This window comes from Ruditapes philippinarum, unplaced genomic scaffold (genome assembly GCF_026571515.1).
Source record: "Ruditapes philippinarum isolate M1 unplaced genomic scaffold, ASM2657151v2 ctg689_1_1_1_1, whole genome shotgun sequence".
Classification (NCBI taxonomy): domain Eukaryota; kingdom Metazoa; phylum Mollusca; class Bivalvia; order Venerida; family Veneridae; genus Ruditapes; species Ruditapes philippinarum.
This window is the reverse complement of record NW_026858375.1, coordinates 207,521-221,337: the sequence shown is the minus strand read 5'-3', so window position 1 is coordinate 221,337 and position 13,817 is coordinate 207,521. Positions and strand designations below refer to the sequence as shown.

The 13,817-nt window shown below is 35.3% G+C and overlaps 1 protein-coding gene across 1 annotated transcript in view; it reads left to right on the top strand.

The window, feature by feature from the left end:
• Window positions 1-356: 356 nt before the first annotated feature.
• LOC132753023 (phosphatidylinositol 4,5-bisphosphate 3-kinase catalytic subunit beta isoform-like) overlaps window positions 357-13,817 on the top strand; it is a 71,302-nt gene continuing 57,841 nt past the window's right edge. The window contains exons 1-3 of the mRNA XM_060743433.1: window positions 357-597; window positions 12,170-12,273; window positions 13,702-13,800. Coding sequence (XP_060599416.1) covers window positions 12,229-12,273; window positions 13,702-13,800 — 144 coding nt within the window. The 5' untranslated portion in view covers window positions 357-597; window positions 12,170-12,228. The remainder of the gene's footprint in view (window positions 598-12,169; window positions 12,274-13,701; window positions 13,801-13,817) is intronic.

Sequence of the window (13,817 nt, the reverse complement as noted above, 5' to 3'; positions counted from 1 at the left end):
CGTTTAATTTCTTAGTGGGTTAATTTTCATAAATATTCTCATAAACTCTATAAAATATTCTCATAAACTCTCTAAGAAAATATTTTATGTAATATTTTTTTATGTAATTGAGGCTTATCTGCAATAACTCTTGACGCTGATGTGATGTCAAATGAACATTGCTTGAATAGGTCCCTGGTTATATGAAATATTTTGACGAGCTTTTGAGAAAACAGAGTAAAAGTGGCTTAGAAAACTTACCATGGTTTTAACAATAAGTTCGTTACAATACTTTAATCCAATTCCTATAATTTTTAGAAGGAAGACCGATTGGTTACGAAAAGTTTTGAGGACGAAACTAGTAAGATGCAGAACTATCCTTTTTCGTATAAACAGGAAGTAGGAAGTTTTAGGAGAAGAAAATACAGGAACATTTTGTACAAATGCTGCATTATTAAATTGAGTGCATTGTAAAGAGTATAGATCAATAGTTTTAATCATACTGATTATTTTTTCACTGCATTTTAAGTATATCAAATTATTAGCGCTAGATCGAACAAGTGTCAAGGTAAATTAGATTGTTGACCACAAAGGATAGTTGCAGAACTGTATAAACTAGTGAGTTTGATCTCTTATAACGCTTGAATGCTTGATACGTTTAGTAAAAACGTTTTGTTTCACTGGATTAAATTATGATTAAATGCACATGCAATATATATTATGTTATATCAATTATCATTATGTTATGAGATAAAACATTAATCAAAAGTATTTTGACCTGCCAAAGTTAGATTCTGAAATATGTTTGTTCTGAGTCAGAATCTCGCTAGATGGGAGATATTGCCCATATAAACATAGCATGCATAGTACAATTAGTTGAACTTGAATAAACATATGATAATAATAAGTTACAGGTATATAGATACCCCAATACCACAATTATAGGCTAATATAGCCCTCACCAACAAAATTTGCTGGACGTTATTAATATCTTGTAGAAGTCGCTGAGAAGCTTCTCATTAATCTCATTCATCTTAAGGCTGCAGAGCCAGACAAAATAAGACTGATTGTTCTAAAGACAGTCAGCAAAGAAATATCATTCATTTTGACCAAACTATTCCAAAAGTCCCTGCAATCAAGCACTCGCTAACTCGGCGAGATGTATGGTAAATGGCAAATATATTAGACAGTTTCAAGGTAAAACGCTGCCAACACTGCCCACTATTATTTACCTGTATCCTGTATGAAAACCCTGGAACACATTATCTTTTCTAATATAACTAGACACTTTACAAACAACATGGTCTATGATTTGCAGCATGCTTTCCTGGAAGAGGTTTTGTCTTCCACAACTCCTAAATATGTTGGTGATATTTTCTAATCTTTAATAAAAAATTCAATTTAACTTCATCATTCTTCACTTTTCAAAATTTATGACATGTTAAACCTTGAAAAACTTCTCTATAAGGTGCATTTCTATGGCATAAGGGGAGTAACTCTCTAAATCAAGTCTTTCTAGACTACAGGTAATAAACTTATCACTTAATATAATCAGTAGTAGAAAATGGGTCCATTGTTGTCAACTACTATCCAAGACTCCTCAGGTGTCCCTCAGGGCTCTGTCTAAGGACCTGTTGCTTCTATACAAGACTCCCCAGGTGTCCCCAAAGGCTCTATCTTAGGACCTGTCGCTACTATCCAAGACTTCTCAGGTGTCCCTCATGGCTGTATCTTAGGACCTGTTGCTACTATCCAAGACTTCCCAGGTTTCCTCCAGGGCTCTATCTTAGGACCTGGTGCTACTATCCAAGACTCCTCAGGTATCCCTCAGGGCTCTATCTTATGATCTGTCACTTCTATTCAAGACTCCTCCGGTGTCCATCAGGACTCTATCTTAACACCTATAGTTACTATCCATGACTCCTCAGGTGTCCCTCAGGGCTCTTTCTTAAGACCTGTCAATACTATCCAAGACTTCCCCAGGTGTCCCCATGGTAACTGTCTTAGGACCTGTCGCTACTATCCAAGACTTCTCAAGTGTCCCTCAGGGCTGTATCTTAGGACCTGTTGCTACTATCCAAGACTTCCCAGGTTTCCTCCAGGGCTCTATCTTACATATTGAAGACTCCTCAGGTGTCCCACAGGGCTCTATCTTAGGACCTGTTGCTACTATTCAAGACTCCTCATGTGTCCCTTAGGGCTCTATCTTAAGACCTATCACTACTATCCAAGACTCCTCAGGTGTCCCTCAGGGCTCTATCTCAGGACCTGTTGTTACTATCCAAGTCTGCTGAGGTGTCCCTCAGGGCTCTATCTTAGGACCTGTTTCTTCTATCCAAGTCTCCTCAGGTGTCCCTCAGGGCTCTTACTTTGGACCTGTTGCTACTATCCAAGTCTCCTCAGGTGTTTCTAAGGGCTCTACTTAGGACCTGTTGCTACTATCCAAGTCTCCTCAGGTGTCCCCTAGGGCTCTGTCTTAAGATCTGTCGCAACTATCCAAGACTCCCTAGGTGTCCCTCAGGGCTCTGTCTTAAGATTTGTCGCTAATATCCAAGACTTCTCATGTGTTCCTCAGGGCTCTACCTCATGACCTGTTGTTACTATCCAATTCTGCTTAGGTGTCCCTCAGGGCTCTATCTTAGGACCTGTTGCCACTATCCAAGACTCCTGAGATGTCCCTCAGGTCTCTATCTTAAGACCAGTTGCTGTTTTAGGACCTGTTGCTACTATCAGAGTCTCCTCAGGTGTCCCCCAGTGCTCTGTGTTAGGACCTTTTGCTGCTATCCAAGACTCCTCAGGTGTCCCTCAGGACTCTATCTTTGGACCTGTTGCCACTATCCAAGACTCCTAAGGTGTCCCCAGCAGGCTTCGCCAAACTGCTGAAAAATTTGCCTGACATTCGGTCAGACAAACTTTCAATTCTTGTCTGACCGAAAGAACTTTTGTCTGACCGAATTTTTTTCCCCAAATATATGTATATGGTAATACCTTGGTGTTTTTTTTTAAAGTCATAACAACTTTTAAAGGTTTGCAACACAATTTTATTCCTTTAAATAAAACATTAGTTTATCCAGATTGATGGACTCACAGGCGCTAGTCACATAATCAAATATTTTACATAACCAGTCTATATATGTATATAAAGATATATAGTATATAGCCCATATAAAACTTTAAAAAGTTTGTTTCAAGCACCTGTGGATGGACTCTGTCTGGAAATCAAAACATTCATGATCAAAGCAGCCATTTTTCCATTTACCGGGTACCCACAAATTTTCTCGGCGGGCGCCTGGACTCGTATTCCTTTTGTTTCGCTTTTTTTTCTTCATTTGATAGTTTACGATTTTTGCCGGGCGTAGCGCCAGCGTAATAATGTAGTAACACCGTCATTTTGGTTATTGACAGTCGTATGTATTGGACACTTATAATGAAACGGCGAATCAAAACTCGTTTTACATTTTTTTAATCAAGGGAGAAAACTCGGTCTTGATCGGTCTTGGATATATCCCGGTATTCGTACCGGACATAAGGTCCGGAACTCCGGGAAAAAAAATCGGACCGGCCTGATTTTTGCTGGACATGTCCGACGGTCCGGCAACTTTCGCGAAGCCTGCCCCAGGGCTCTATCTTAGGACCTGTTGCTACTATCCAAGACTGCTCAGGTGTCCCTCAGGGCTCTATCTTAGGACCTTATGCTACTACCCAAGTCTCCTCATGTGTCCCTTAGGACCTGTCGCTACTATCCAAGTCTTCTCAGGTGTCCCTCAGGACTCTATCTTAAGACCTGTTGCTACTATCCAAGTCTCCTCAGGTGTCCATCAGGGGCTCTATCTTATGACCTGTTGCTACTATCCAAGTCTCCTCAGGTGTCCATCAGGGCTCTATCTTAGGACCTTATGCTACTACCCAAGTCTCCTCATGTGTCCCTTAGGACCTGTCGCTACTATCCAAGTCTTCTCAGGTGTCCCTCAGGACTCTATCTTAAGACCTGTTGCTACTATCCAAGTCTCCTCAGGTGTCCATCAGGGCTCTATCTTATGACCTGTTGCTACTATCCAAGTCTCCTCAGGTGTCCATCAGGGCTCTATCTTAAGACCAGTTGCTACTATCCAAGACTGCTCAGGTGTTCCTCAGGGCTCTGTCTTAGGACCTGTCTTGTTTTCTTAAAATTATAGTCCTGTCTCTGTAAAACACTCTGCAGTTTGATCATGATGACACGGCTATGTATCCCTCTCCCTAACAATTATTTAGGAATATAGCATTCTCTAATAAGGTTGACAGTACATATTACGTAATTCTCATAATCTTACAATACCTAACTGGTAATTCTTAGGATCAGGCTATTCTAAGTTCTGCAAATACCTTACAGGCAATAATCAGGGTCTGACAATACCGAATAGGTAATTCTCAGAGGCTCACAGTCAGTACCAAACAGGCAAATCTCAGGGTCTGACAATACCTATTAAACAGGCAATTCTCAGTGTTTTACAATACATGTACATAACCAGTGTAAGAAATTAGGATTTGAATCAACTAGGCTGGTGGGACTACCAGATTGGAATAATTACTAGCCAAAAAGACATTTCACTAGCACAATTCATTTATTCATTTATATTGCCTATGAAATTACAGTAGCCTGGTCGGGCTTGTTACTGTGAAAAGTTGGTAGCCTGAGGTGAAATTTAGTGGTCAGGGGCTATCGGACTACTGCTAATTTCCAACACTGCATAACAGCCTTAACAGGTAATGCTCGGAGGCAGACAATATCTTATGGTTTCACAATAATAAATATGTCATTAGTAGACATTACATCATGTTTGACAATGATTAATAAAATAGGGTTTGATTGACAATTATTATCTGTAGGGTTAGACAATACTTTATATATATTTGATATGATTTTTTTCATACATGTGAACTTTTTTTTATGCCCCCGGGCATATAGTAATTGAACCGTCCATCCGTCCGTCCTTCCGTCTGTCCGTACAAGGTTCTACCTGTACCAATGGCTTCTTAGTTTACACACTTACTAATCAATACAAAGTACATGATCTGGTCAAGTTACATAACTATGGCTTCCATATTTACCAAGTTATTGCCCTTTTCAGCACTTAGAAAATGAATAATGGTTAACCTAAAATGGTAAGTTGGAAATATATTAAGTTCTATCTGTACTAATGGCTTCATAATTTCCACACTTATGAATACAAAGTACATGATATTGCCAAGTTTTATAACTGTTTCATCCATATTTCCCAGTTATTTCCCTTTTTTCACTTTGAAAATAGGGCCTTGTCTGGTTAACCTATTCCGGCAAGTTGGATTTATCGGAAATTTCTCCTAATTGCTTAATTTATTTAATGATATCTTGCATATTTGGTAGGTGGATACCTTTAATGGTCCTCTAATTTTTTGTGGAGTAAGTGGTCTCTAGGGTCAAGGTCAAGGTCACTGGTTTAGAAAAATAAATTTAAACATTTTTACTCATACAGTCTTTATTTTTTGGTTGATGTCTTTCATGTTTAATACAAACATGCCAAGGGAGGTCCTCCTTCTTTGGGTATAGTAAGGGGTCATTTGGGTCAAGGTCAATATCACCAATGTCAAGGTCACCAATGTTAAAAATAGATTTTTACATTTTTTCAGGTGTATTAACCATATTCTATAGACAGATGTCATTTATAATTGATAGGAACGTAAAATTTGATGGAGTTAGTGGTCAGTTGGGTCAAGGTCACCAGTGCTAAAAATAGATTTTTAGCTCGACTATTCGATAAGAATAAGTAGAGCTATTGTAGTCACCCGAGCGTCGGCGTCAGCGTCGGCGTCTGCGTAACCACTTATGTTAAAGTTTTTGTAATAGTTTAAATATTTTCAAAGTCCATTGACATATGGCTTTGAAACTTTGCACACTTGTTCACCATCATTACCCCAACCTGTAAACAGGAGGAGGTAACTGTATCAATCATTTTGACAGAATTATGCCCCTTTTTTCGACTTAGAATTTATGTTAAAGTTTTTGTAATACCTCAAATATTTTCAAAGTCCATTGACATAATTTTTATGGCTTTGAAACTTTGCACACTTGTTCACCATCATTACCCCAACCTGCAAACAGGAGGAGATAACTGTATCAAGCATTTTTTTTTACAATCAAGCACTAAGAATAGTCGAGCGTTGCTGTCCTACCGACAGCTCTTGTTACACTTTTGCTCATACAGCCTTTATTTATTGACAGATATATTTCATATGTGGTAGGAAGATAACTTGCATGGTATTCATCCTTTTGATTGGGGTAGGGATCAGTGGGTCAACGTCACTTGTGCTAAAAATAGATTTTTACACTTTTGCCCATACAGGCTTTATTTATTGACAGGTGTATTTCATATTTGATAGGAAGATAACTTGGATGGTATTCTTCCTTTTGATTGAGTTAGGGATCAGTGTGTCAAGGTCACTAGTGCTAAAAATAGATTTTTACACTTTTGCCCATACATCCTTTATTTATTGACAGATATATTTCATATTTGGTAGGAAGATAACTTGCATGTTATTCTTACTTTGGATGGAGTTAGGGGTCAGTTTGGTCAAGGTCATCAATGCTCAAAATAGATTTTAACATTTTTGTTTTATTTATTGACAGGTATATTATATATTTGGTAGGAAGATAACTTGCATGATATTCTATAGATTTCTTTCATTTATATATATTTTATAAAGTTGAATATTTAACACTTCACAAGTCATAGCAATGACTTGGAAACTTATATATTTCACAATTAAAAAATGCCATGACTCTGTCAAGCTATATAACTTGTGTTTACAATTTTTTGGCAATGTTTCTGTCTATAACTGAGTGAATGGGTAAACATTTTTTGAAATATTGCTACTGACAAGAATCGGAGCCAGGGGCATTTGTGTTTAACAAACACGTTCTTGTTTAATGATCAAGTGGGAGATATTTTTCTCCTAAAAGAGGGAGATTTTAGAATTTGCATTAAACAAAGAAGGAAGTTCTGACATCAAAAAGAGGGACATTTCTTTAATTTGTGAAAATACCCCTTACTTTAAGAAAAATCTTTGAAAATATGCCTGAAGAAAGATGGAGTCTCCTGCTTAAAGAGAGAGAGAGAGAGTTCACATGTTTGTTTTTTCCATTATGTTAATTTTGTTGGAAGAGCTATGAATGTGTTCTTTACTCAAGATTTGACTGTTTATTTCAAAATATAAATCAGCGACCAACATTAGAGGGTCTACCTACTTGTATCCATTGGACAAATGGAAGTTGTTGTTATTTTTAATGTCTTGTTTATAAAATTATTCATTAACTTATATTTAAAAACTTATATGGATAACCTTATTTGTAAACTTATATTCCTAAACTTATGTGTAAACTTATATTCATAAACTTATATTCATAAACTTGTATTCATGAACTTGTATTCATAAATCTATTCATATACTTATTCATAAACTTGTATTGATAACCTTTTTCATTCACTTTTTAATAAACTTGTATTCATTAACCTTTTCATACACTTATTTATAAACTTATTTGTACACTTGCAACCAAGTCTGTATTAATACAGCAGCATAGTTTACTTTACTTCCTTAAACGGTTTGACTACTTTTTTCTGTGAGATTTTGTGAAGTGATAGCCAGATAAACTGCCCACTTGTTTAACTTCCTGCATTTATAAAATGACATGTACAAATAAAGTAAACAATGTTGTACTCCGTACAGCCTATTGTACTGCAATGTTAGATACCAGTTTATGTTATATAAGAGAATGTAAAACAGTGAATAAATTAGAAAATGTCTACATGTACATAATTTTATATAAAAAAAATATTTTGGGATTATCAATAAGTTTAATACAGTAAGTATATAGACAGATGGTTTACAGTCATAATACAGGGTAAAAGATGGAAATGCGGAAATTTTAGTAACTTCCCCTTCATTGTGTTGAGGATGATAAGCTGTATGATGCATACAGGATTAATAATTAGATCTGTTATTTTGAAAATATAAAAAATTGTCTTAACTGAATGCAGTTGAAAGTTTTCGTGAATCATATTGGATTTATTAACAGATATTAAAACAATTTTTTCTTTACATTGTTTTTTAACCAGGTTTTCCGAAGGAAAAAACTGGTTATTAGATTGAGGTATGTCGGCGGGCGGGCGGATGGGCAGGCGGGCTGACTTAACCAGGTTTTCCGAAGGAAAAAACTGGTTATTAGATTGAGGTATGTCGGCGGGCGGGCGGACGGGCGGGCGGGCGTAAACAATTTCTTCTGTGCGCAACTCCTTCTACATTTCTCAACGGATTTTGACCAAACTTTCACAGAAGCTTTGTCATCAAGTGCCCTGGCGCATGTTGTCGGGGTTTTGCGATTGGATAATATTTGACCTAATTATGGCCCTTTGTTTTTTTTCCTTATATAGAATATATAGTGAACAATTTCTTCTGTGCTCAACTCCTTTTACATTTCTCCACGGATTTTGACCAAACTTTCACAGAAGCTTTGTCATCAAGTGCCCTGGGGCATATTGTCGGGGTTTTGCCATTGGATAATATTTGACCTAATTACGGCCCTTTATTTTTTTCCTTATAAAGAATATATAGTGAACAATTTCTTCTGTGCACAACTCCTCCTACTTTTCTCCACGGATTTTGACCAAACTTTCACAGAACCTTTGTCACCAAGTGCCCTGGGGCGTATTGTCGGGGTTTTGGGATTGGATAATATTTGACCTAATTATTGCCCTTTGTTTTTTTCCTTATATAGAATATATAGTGAACAATTTCTTCTGTGCTGAACTCCCTCTACAATTCTCAAGGGATTTTGTTCAAACTTTCACAGAAGCTTTGTCATCATGTGCCCTGGCGCATATTGTCAGGTTTTTGTGATTGGATAATATTTGACCTAATTATGGCCCTTTTTTTTTTCCTTATACAGAATATATCGTGAACAATTTCTATCGTGCGCAACTTCTCCTACATTTCTCGAATGATTTTGACCAAACTTTCACAGAAGCTTTGTTATCAAGTGCCCTGGCGCATATTGTCTGGGTTTTGTGATTGGATAATATTTGACCTAATTATGGCCCTTTGTTTTTTTTCCTTATACAGAATTATCAATATACATGTATAGTGAACAAATTCTTCTGTGCTGAACTCATCCTACATTTCTCAACAGATTTTGTTCAAACTTTCACAGAAGCTTTGTCACCAAGCGCCCTGGCACATATTGTCGGGGTTTTGTGATTGGATAATTTTTGACCTAATTATGGCCCTTTGTTTTTTTCCTTATACAGAATATGTAGTGAAGACTTCTTCAGCGGCAATTCCTCCTACATTATTCATGTTTTACATTACACATAGTTACATTGTTTGTTGCTTGTATTTGTATCTCAAATACAACATATTTATCTACAATGGTGATAATTGAAAACCTGGTTTCATGGCATTGCCATGTTTCTTGTATTTAATGACAGTTGAACCTGTGTTGAAAAAAAACATTGATTTAAAGACCACCTTAGTATTAAATTTTTACTAAATAGCATCTGAATTTACCTGTTTGACCAATGCAGACCAAGATCAGACATGATCATGTTCTGTACTGTTTGTTATTTGGTCAGTATATAGTGAAATTTTCCCTAAAATTTGTGAATGGTTTTGTCCAGGTTGAAAGATGGACAAGTCCATTTAAATATTTAGGCATTGTCAGGGTTAAACGATCAGAATAAAAATATTTCCTCTTAAATGTTATGTGTCTGTTTACAGACTTTGGTCAAACATCTTTAATAATGTACAATTATGTACAAGATTTATGTTTATATAGCGTCTTTTTATTGTGTTTAAAATGTTTGTTACCATTTTGGAAAGTTGATAAGAGTTCTTTAAGTGTACTTACCAGTTACCAGTAACATTTAAACACTTGCCTCTCACAGCTTTGGGTTTGAATCCCTATAGGGACTTTGGATTCTTTCATGTAAGGAAGCTATTTGGCTAGCTTACGGAACATCGATGGTTCTACTCAGGTGCTCATTTGGGCCTGAAATAATGCACAGAAGGGTACCTGAGGTCTTCCTCCTCCAAAGCTGGAATGTCACCAAATGACCTATACTGTGTCAGTGTGACGTAAAACCCCTATCAAAACAAAACCAGTATCATTTGCTACAATGAAACAGCTGTGTGATAATTTTAGTTCCATATTGGTACAAATGTATAATTAATTGGGAAGAGGCCTTAATTAGCCTCTCAATATTAGGAAATTTTATCATAATACACTGTAATTGCTTATTTGGGAAGTATTAAAAAGCTATTTTTAGACAGATCATTAGGAATAAGGAAAACATGATTTAATTACAGAAAATATCTATTGGGAAGAAGCCTTTCATATGCCTCCTTATAATTGTACGTAGGCAAATAATGTTGTTATATATGTTTCTTATTTTAAAAGGTTGCTATGTGTTGGACTGACTTTGTACCAAATTTTACTGTCTGTTGTTTGCTTTATCATTGAAACCATTGAAAATGAAAACGGACGATTTGAATTCAAAACTAGGCAGTTCCATTGCACATTATTTATCAATGACAAGTGTATATACTTTTGCATTTTGGATGTCATTAATAAAAAGCATGACAGTCCTATTTCATTAATATTATGATTCATATTTTAAAATTGTCAGCTGAATAAAGGTATATTTTCATAGAATTAGACCTCTAGATTTTGACTTGATTTACTTGTGTATGAAATAGATTATTAAAAGTAACTCCTCTGATGTCCAAAAGGCTAAAAACATAAAATTTGGATCAACTGGTGCATATGTATAAGCAAGTGATAGCATATACTCACATTATGAATTAAATTAAAAAATTTTATTTTGTGCAATTTTTTTAACATGATTTGAGTTTAAAGTGTTCAAATGCTTCTTATTTTTGAGTCTTTGTTTTAGCAATTAAAAATATTCTAGAAAAAAGAACACAGCAAATGATCTGAAATTTTACATAAAAGGTATTGCATCAGGCCTACATCAAAAGATATATTTCCTGTCCTGTGATGTCAAAGATTTTCAGTCGAGTCCCTTTAATAAACTATAAAATGAAAATAGACAAATTATACACAAAGATTGTATCTTGTTTCTTGTAATTGTAGTAGAGAGAAAAACCTGATAGTTTAAGGTGAGAACATGAGTTTAAAGTGAAAACATGAATAGATAGAAGATTTAGATATGAAAATGTATTATAATACCTTTACATAATTTTGCCATGTTTACTGCAGATTATTTTAACATCACAATGCACAAATATGACTTGACAGAAAGAAAATATATATGAGCCGTGTCACGACAAAACCAACATAATGCGTTTGCAACCAGCATGGATCCAGACCAGCCTGCGCATCCGCTCAGTCTGATCAGGATCCATGCTGTTCGCTTACCAACCCTATTACAAGTAACAAAATTGATAGCGAACAGCATGGATCCTGATCAGACTGCGCGGATGCTCGTTTTTTTTCCCCAGAATAATCATTTTTATTGTGTAAAATGACCTAAAAATGAAAGCATTGTAACGCTTTTAACTCAAATTGGGGAAAGAATGGCAATAACTGTTGATTTTCAATTCAGTTCTAAGAATATTTCTTTTTTTGTTAATCTAACTGCCAAATTATGTGTTGGTGAAGAACATGTATCTTTTACTATGTACATTATATTTAATATTTTTCCGTTTAAACTGCTCCAGTTGAATTAGCAAGATAGGCAAGTTATTATTGTCATAAGTAGTGAAAGAGTTAAGGATGTAAAATGTTATCTGTGTAACTGTAGAGTAAGATTAGTTTGTCTCAACGGTGACAAAAAAATTAACTAAACAGGATGTATAGGACATTACAATATAATTCAATTAGTTACCTAAATGTTTTAATCTTATAAAGTCTTTAATATTAACTAAAGAAAAAAATGAAGTGAGCATACATGTGTAGTAAGACATATATAAGGGAAGCTGAGTACCCATGGCGATCAACAATGGTGTGCAGTAATTTTTCACCATTTTAAAATTTCTCAAATTTTCCAAAATTATTTTTTCCCCAATTCAAACCAGCGACCTTTTTGTTTCTTTAATGTATAGTATGTATGTATGAGTTATGGAATTACTGATTATTATTTAATTATCTTATTTACAGTGCAAGACTAGAAGAAATGAACAATGACGGGAACTGTTTGGACAACTAAACATTGAAGTATGCCTCCTACCAGTATTGTATGTATTCCAGATATCTCGGAAGAGGTATGTATAAAATATTGTTTGTTTCCCCTTCCGCTACATACGCACAAAAATCACTGAGACTCAAAAAAATTTTTAAACAAAAAAAAACATACCCTACCTACCCTACCCAAACTGGCATGGGTCACTGGAGGGTAAACATAGAAAATTTTAAGTTTGGACCCGTCAATTCTGGTTATCAACTTTAGTGAATGATGGCTGGCTGTTGGACTGGTGTCTGGGTAGTAGACAATTTCATCTATGTTAATTCCTGCATTTTTGAAGGGATTTCTGGCAAAGTTTTACAGAATGATTGAACCAGTGCCTATATACAGTAATATTGATGGGATTTTGTGATTTGAGCATATTTAGCAGAATTAATTATTATTAAACTTTTTTAACATATATAAAATATTGACGCTTTGTGACATTTTCCTGTCACTTGTTTCTGTTTTTTTTTTTTAACAGAATTTTATTTACTGTTAACAAGTGTTTATTTTTGTGTACAAGTACTTAACCCTGTTGATCAAATTCTCTGTATTTGAAACTTAAGTAGAGGAAAAACAACTCGTCACAGGAAAACACATTCCTTTTTCGAAGGCTTTAATTGATAAATACAAATGTATGTAAATAATGCCACTGTAAAGTACATTTACATATTGAAAATATGACTTGTGATGTCTTTATTAATATTTATGTCCTACATTTTAGAATTTTAAAAGAAATACATGAACACAATTATGCATGTAATGTATAAATATATAAAAATCTGGATAAATGTGATTCCTTGGAAGCATTAATCACAACAAAATTATATGAAAATTGCAGACTCAGTTTGATTGAATCTGTACATGGGGGATAATGAAAAAATGCAACATCCCTCAAGCCCCCTAGCACTGGCTTGAGTGGTACTCAATTTTCAACACTTACAAGTGTTGGAATCAATGATTTGGTAGGACTATGACCAGAAAAATATTACAACAGTGAAATGTAAAACATATGCATGATACCTTTTACATATTTTTCCATTTGAAGCATCCCAGTTGAACAATGTAAAAATTTATGTTTTTAGGTTTTTTGACCTCTGTGGAGTTCCTTTAATAATTGTCATGATATGGCTTATAAGTAATGTTTGTACACATGTGTTTGACAGTCATAAATTGACAACATTTTTGTTTATACAGAATTCATTTTAAGTTTGATTGTACAGGAAGCAATAAGCTTATAGACACACTCTTGAATCTGTTCCTGGAATAAACCAGTATAGAGCAATGTACAGTTTGAAGTTTCTTGCCTAAAGAAACAATGCCTTGCGTCTGATATAAGAATGAAAGCCTTGCATCCAACATGGTTTGAACTCGCATGGTCAGCCATACTTACCGGTAGATTACCAGTCTGAGGCATGAACTGCACAGCCTCACCACAACTGAACATTTTGTATGTTGTTTACAGGTATCTGATGGGAGAGTTCAGATTGACTTCCTACTTCCTAACGGGATGTTTTTACAGCAGAATGTTGACTTCAATAAACCACTAGATCTACTTAAACAGGTTTGCCTTTCCATGAT